At 42.6% G+C, this 6,632-nt stretch overlaps 1 protein-coding gene across 1 annotated transcript in view; it reads right to left on the reverse strand.

Moving 5' to 3' along the window:
• Window positions 1-6,024, reverse strand: part of FBXO9 (F-box protein 9) — a 44,176-nt gene extending 38,152 nt beyond the window's left edge. Inside the window, exons 1-2 of the mRNA XM_047101788.1 lie at window positions 5,836-6,024; window positions 1,936-2,019 (exon numbers count right to left, since the gene is read on the reverse strand). Coding sequence (XP_046957744.1) covers window positions 1,936-2,019; window positions 5,836-5,838 — 87 coding nt within the window. The 5' untranslated portion in view covers window positions 5,839-6,024. The remainder of the gene's footprint in view (window positions 1-1,935; window positions 2,020-5,835) is intronic.
• Window positions 6,025-6,632: the final 608 nt, after the last annotated feature.

Here is a 6,632-nt window from a genome sequence, read left to right on the forward strand (position 1 = left end):
GGCCAACATTACCCTGATACCAAAACCAGACAAAGACACCATCTCTGATGACCATACATGTACAAATCCTCAACAAAATATTAACAAACTGAATTCAGTAATACATTGAAAGGATCATTCACCACAATCAAGTGGAATTTATTCCAGGAATGCAAGCGTGGTTCAATATATGCCAATCAATCAATGTGAAACTTTACCCTAACAGGTATAAAAACCATATGATCATCTCAACAGATGCAGAAAAAACATTTGACTAAATTCAATACCCATTCATGATAAAAACTCAAGTGGGTTTAGAAGGAACATACCTCAACATAAAAAAGGTCATATATGACAAACCCACAGCTAATATCATACTCAACGGTGAAAAACTGGAAGATTTTCCTTTAAAGGAAAATCAGGAACAGGACAAGGACACCCACTCACCACTTTTACTCAACATAATACTGGAAGTGCTAGTGGCAGCAATCAGACAAGAAATAAAAGGCATCCAGACTGGTAAGGAAGTAAAAAACTGTCACTATTTCCAGATACATATAGAAAATCCTAAGACTCCACAAAAATTTTTTTTTGAAAAATGAATTCAGTAAAGCTGCAGGACACAAAACGAATATACAGAAATCTGTCACATTTCTGTACACTGAGAACAAAGTAGTAGAAAGAGAAATTAAGAAAATAATCCTAAATGGGATTATTATTATTATTATTAATTGCACTTGACAGAATACTAGGAATAAATTTAATCAAGGAGGTGAAAGAGCTATACTCTTTAAATTTTTTTTTTTAATTTTTTTTTTTTTTCAGCGTTTATTTATTTTTGGGACAGAGAGAGACAGAGCATGAACGGGGGAGGGGCAGAGAGAGAGGGAGACACAGAACCGGAAACATGCTCCAGGCTCTGAGCCATCAGCCCAGAGCCCGATGCGGGGCTCGAACTCATGGACCGCAAGATCGTGACCTGGCTGAAGTCGGACGCTTAACCGACTGCGCCACCCAGGCGCCCCTCTTTAAATTTTTTTTAACGTTTATTTATTTTTGAGACAGAGAGAGACAGAGCATGAACGGGGGAGGGCCAGAGAGAGAGGGAGACAGAGAATCTGAAGCAGGCTCCAGGCTCTGAGCTGTCTGCACAGAGCCCGACGCGGGGCTCAAACTCACGGACCGTGAGATCGTGACCTGAGCCGAAGTCGGACGCTTAACCGACTGAGCCACCCAGGTGCCCCGCGATCCTGCTATTTCTGACAACATGAAATGCACCTAGGGAGTATAATGCTAAAAGAAATCACAGAAAGATAAATACTATATGATTTCACTTATATGTAGAATCTAAAAACAAAACAAATGAAAAGACAAGCAAACCAAACACAGAAACAGATTCATAAATACAGAAAAGAAACTGGTGGTTGGCAGAGGGGACATGGGACAATGGGTGAAATGGGGATTTAGTACAAACTTCCAGGGTTGCCTGACTGGCTTTGTTGGTAGAGAATGAGACTCCTGACCTGGGGGTCGTAAATTCATGCCCCACACTGGGTATGGAGATTACTTAAAAATAAAATCTTAAAAAAAGAAAAAACAGAAGTACAAACTTACAGTTAAAAAATAAGTAAGACACAGAGATGAAAAGTACAGTATAGGGAATACAGCCAATAATACTGCAACCAATAAATCATTTAAAAAATGATTTAATAATTAAATAAATTTATTTAATAAATAAATTAAAATGATTTAAATAAATTTAATAAAATGATTTAATAAATCATTTAAAAAAAATCTGTAAGATAGCTTTAATTTGCTTATTCTGTAAACCAGTACGAAGGTACAGTTAAATTCAATGCAAATAAAAACCGATATATCTTTGTAAGTATGACCAATTTTTGCTCATGTATGGAAAGTAATGGAATAAGAATTAAATATACACTTGAAGAAACATGCCTGCAGATCTGTTTCAGCAGGGCTTTCATTTTCATCATCTCCTGCTCTGACAGTATCAGAATGACAATCTTCCTCAGCTTCTGCCTGAAGGGGAAAACAAAATAATCATCAGGAATATGCAAACATCAGTTTCCCTTTGTAATCCACATCTCCTTGAGCTACTTGCCCAGTGAAATATTTAGTTGCTTCTCTCTCATCTCCTTCACAGTTAAGTTTAATGATTCCAGTAGAATAAAATTCCATACTTCTTTTTAACAGTGCAGAATAAACAACTTTACTGGACTCCAGTTAAAATGTTATGGTAGATGATTTAAAAGAGCTCTGCTTCAGAAAATAACATTTAGTTGTAGCATAGAGTTCAGCAAATAGTTTTCTTTTCATCCAGCACTTAAAAGACCATTTTTAGTCCATAGGTAGATGCCCTTCCTTTTACACCACTGGCATGTTACTAATATGTGAATGCGACTTTTCTCTTATTATTTTAAATGTCCTGGGAAAGGTCATTAATTAAAGACATGTAATAGTGAATGTTTCTGTAAAGAAGCCTGTTCTGTCTTATAAACCCAGATTTATATATATTGGATTGATTTAAGTGGAAAAAAAATGGGCTGGGATTACTGTGCAATGGTTTGGGGCTTAACAGAGGTCTCAGGTCAGTTTCCTTGCATTTTATCCTTTTATTCTCAATATATGTTTGCTAAGTTAAACTGAATCCTACTTTCCAGTGAAAATGAAATGCTTCCTCAGTTCAGTCTGTTAGCTAACAGGCTCAGTAGCAAATGGAACTTGCTCAACACTTCATGTGTTCAGTCCCACAATGTGGTAATAGGGGAAATGACCAGAGGGTTAGAAATTAGAATAAAACCTACTTAATTTCACTTGTTTCCAAGATGCAAGCTTTATAATTGTAAATTTTCACTGTAATTTGTTTCTAGGACAAAACACATTAACACAAATTTTTGAACTTGGCAACCAGACAGACTTGTACTACTTTACATCACAACATAAATAAGCCTCATTTCATATCTTATCTGTGGCAACCAGACTCAAAGCAGAGGTGACTTTAAGACTTGAACTAGTTAGTATATTGGAAAGTGCTGGGCACACCGCAAAGGATAAATTAATGAAGATATCAATGAAAGAGGCCAAGATTCTGAATTAATTTCCAGAAAAATGGAAAATGGAAGCATTAATGTATTGTCAAATATATTTTTTGGTCTCTTTAAGCTGGGAGCTTTTGTACTGATAGGAAAACCCATAATGAAGGACTTTGAATTTTTTTTTTGAATTAAAAAAAAATTTTTATTTATTTTTTAAATTTACTTATTTTGAGAGAGACAGTGCAAGTGGGAAGGGACAGAGAAGGAGACAGCAAGGATCCCAGGCAGGCTCTGTGCTGCCAATACAGAGCCAAATACAGGGCTTAAACTGAAGAAACTGTGAGATCATGACCTGAGGAGAACCAAGAGTCAGACACTTAACTGATTGAGCTACCCAGGTACCCCAGGACTTTGAATTTATAGACCCCATTGAGGAGCATCTTTCTATCCTTAAATAAGAGGCTGCTTTATCACTGTAAACACTAAGTGCAGCTAATGGGAGGGGACCTGAGCTCCCTCTGACATCCTCTTTGTAACTCAGCCTTCTAACTCTGGCCTAGCAGTCTTACTAAAGTGACTTCATTCCAGAGCTTCCCCTGCTCTCTCCAGCTCCATGCTCTTGCACATGCTGCTTGCTCTCTCCATATGGAATAACTTCTTCCTCACTTGGTAACTTCTCATCCTTCAAGGTTCAGTTCAGGAATCATCCCAGTAAGTCTAATCATTTGACTGCCTTTGTTTCCCTACAACATTTGTGCTTGTATCATAGCATTTAACAACTGTATTGAGATTATTTTTGTCTCTTTGCTAGAGTCAGTGCATTGGGAACAGGATCAGTCATATTAGTAACCTTAGAGGGCCAAACACATTGCTTAAGTTGTAGAAAAAGCCTGTCCAGGCTTCACCTTTCACATCTGTGAAGAGAGGGTTGTTGGATTTGATAACCTCCGAGGTACTTTTTCATATGTGACATTTTACGATTAACAGTTTACCATAAATCGGGGCACCTGGGTGGCTCAGTTGGTTGGGTGTCCGACTTTGGCTCAGGTCATGATCTCACAGTCCATGAGTTCGAGCCCCACATCAGGCTCTGTGCTGACACCTCAGAGCCTGGAGCCTGCTTCAGATTGTGTCCCTCTCTTGCTCTGCCCTTCTCTCACTAGTGCTCGGTCTCTCTAAAAATGAATAAACATTAAAAATAAATAAATAAAAATTTTTACCATAAATGACCTTACAGGTCTGGTTATATTGGAGATCTAGTATCCGTTGGGGTCTAGCACCAATAGGAGCTCAAAAAAAATTGTTTGAATTAACAAAAAAATGTCATGTGGACATACAGAGCATGTCTAAAGAATGAGGAAAAGAAACAGGAAATCTTTAATACAGAAAGCATCTTCTCCCCTGAGTTCCTGCATTGTTCTTGAATTCCAGTCCTTTATTACTTTGATATTGGCAGTATGATGACTATCAAATTTGGGGTTTTACTACACTTTGTCAACTCAAATACTACTTGAAATAAGTAGGTCCCCAGCTGTCACCCAGAGATTTTCATTTTATTTTTCATAATTGAGTCGACCTAAACATCACCTTTCACTTGAGTTGCTTATGTCTTCATCATTTTACTCCTGTTTTGCAGATGGGATTAATGAAATATAAAAAGTTAAGTGCTTGGGGCGCCTGGGGGCTCAGTTGGTTGGGTGTCCGACTTCCGCTCAGGGCATGATCTCATGGTCCGTGAGTTTGAGCCCTGCGTCGGGCTCTGTGCTGACACCTCAGAGCCTGGAGCCTGCTTCAGATTCTGTGTCTCCCTCTTTCTCTATCCCTCCCCTGCTCACACTGTCTCTCTCTCAAAAATAAATAAACATTAAAAAAAAAAAAGTTAAGTGCTTAATCCTGGTCGGTCAGAGAACTATTCTGAAAGCTTAAGGGCATAATCAATTACTGCTTTTTCTATCATTCTGGTTAATTTAACAAAATAAATTCACCCATCCATTTATTTAATAAAACATCTGAGTGTCAGCTCATTAGTTTGGTATCATTTCACACCTGATTCATTCAATCCTAGTTAGTCTCTCAGATGGAAAATGTACTCAAAGCCAAAGAAAGGCAGTTCAGGGTAGAGACTACACATTCCAGCATGCAACAGTCCCATGGAATTTGCGTTGTCAATTTCTGGAGCTTAAGCCAGTCTCTCCATTTGGACCGCACTGACGCTGCTCAGGCCCTCACCGCTACGAAGAGAGACATAATCTCTCTGATCCCACACCGCCAGGACCGCCTGCCAACATCCTACCCATGGCACTTGATGCGTCACGGGGCAGGTGCGTCCCAAACCCAGGACTCCTTAAAGGACCTGAACGGCTTCTCCGTGGGTACTGCTTGCCGGAGGGGTAACAATCAACAAGTTGTCTCCGTTTGCCAAGGTTCCCCCAGCCAATTTCAGATGCTGCAACGGCTCACCTGAACCTACCCTCACTGCTTTTGATAAAATCCCTCGAGGGGCACATCCTGAGCAAACCAAAAAGAGGCATTCTTTTCTGTTGTCCTGCAAACCCGCTCTTTCTCACACCGGATCCCGGCTGCGGGGGGTTCAAGCAGGAGGGAACGCAAGGGAGCGGTCGGGGATGGTACCCGCTCCACTCCCTCTCAGGCCAAAGGCCCCACAATGGGTGGCGGCCGAGCAGCTCCTACTCCTCCCAGTCTCCACTTCCCGCTCTCTCGGGGCTCCTCCCAGGCCTAGCCCCTCCTTCACACCGCACTCCCACCTCGCAGTGTCCCTGTGAGCCCCCTCCCGGGTTACCATGCTGGCGAGGCGGCCGGCAGCCGTCGAGGGGCTCTCCGCACCCCCTCTGCACCGCTCCCCCGAGGAGGTGTGCTGGGTGTCCGGGTGTCTACTCCTGTCCGTCCGCTTCAACAGGGCTTAGCAGAGTTCTCGGTCGGAGAAGCGCACCAGGCAGCGGCAGTAACTGCGGGCCCGGCGTACGGCAGCCATCTTCGCAGGGCAGGGGGCCAGATCCGGGCGCGCTAGAGCGACGGCCGGGAACTCGCGGAGCGGAGGGACGCCCGCTGCCAGCGGAGGCCGAGGACCGAGCGAGCACCAGAGCGTCGACGCTGCTGAAAACCCCGGACGCCGCGGAGGAGCTGCCCCCTCTACTGCGGAAACCTGTGCGGACGCACCGAGCATGCGCAGTGCCGCTGCCGCTTGCGTGTGCCTCACGACTCCCTGGCCTCGAGCGCGCTCCCTAGTGGAGGGGTAGGAGGTGTGCGCGAGGTCGCCTTGGCAGTCAGATCACCAATTTGCCGACTTCGAATTCAACCTATGTATTCGTCTCAGTGACCACTTATGCAAACTTGAACAAGCATTATATCAAAAATGTTTATAACTCAAATCTAGGGTTGAGACCTTAAGGTAAACATCCCTTCAGGAGCATCGAACTTGGTGCTCAGGAAAGTCGCTACACGCTTTTCGGGGACTCTGGTTCGAGTCCTACGCCAGGATTTCAGGGAAACGGAGAAACCCCACTGCAGTCACAGGCTGTAATAATGGCTAAACTTTTTGCAAGTACGTACTTGGAAGTTCAGGAAAAGATAAGCTTA

This window comes from Lynx rufus, unplaced genomic scaffold, assembly GCF_022079265.1.
Source record: "Lynx rufus isolate CCGP_SWC_20201006 ecotype Redwood Valley unplaced genomic scaffold, mLynRuf1.p SCAF_6, whole genome shotgun sequence".
In the NCBI taxonomy this organism is placed as follows: domain Eukaryota; kingdom Metazoa; phylum Chordata; class Mammalia; order Carnivora; family Felidae; genus Lynx; species Lynx rufus.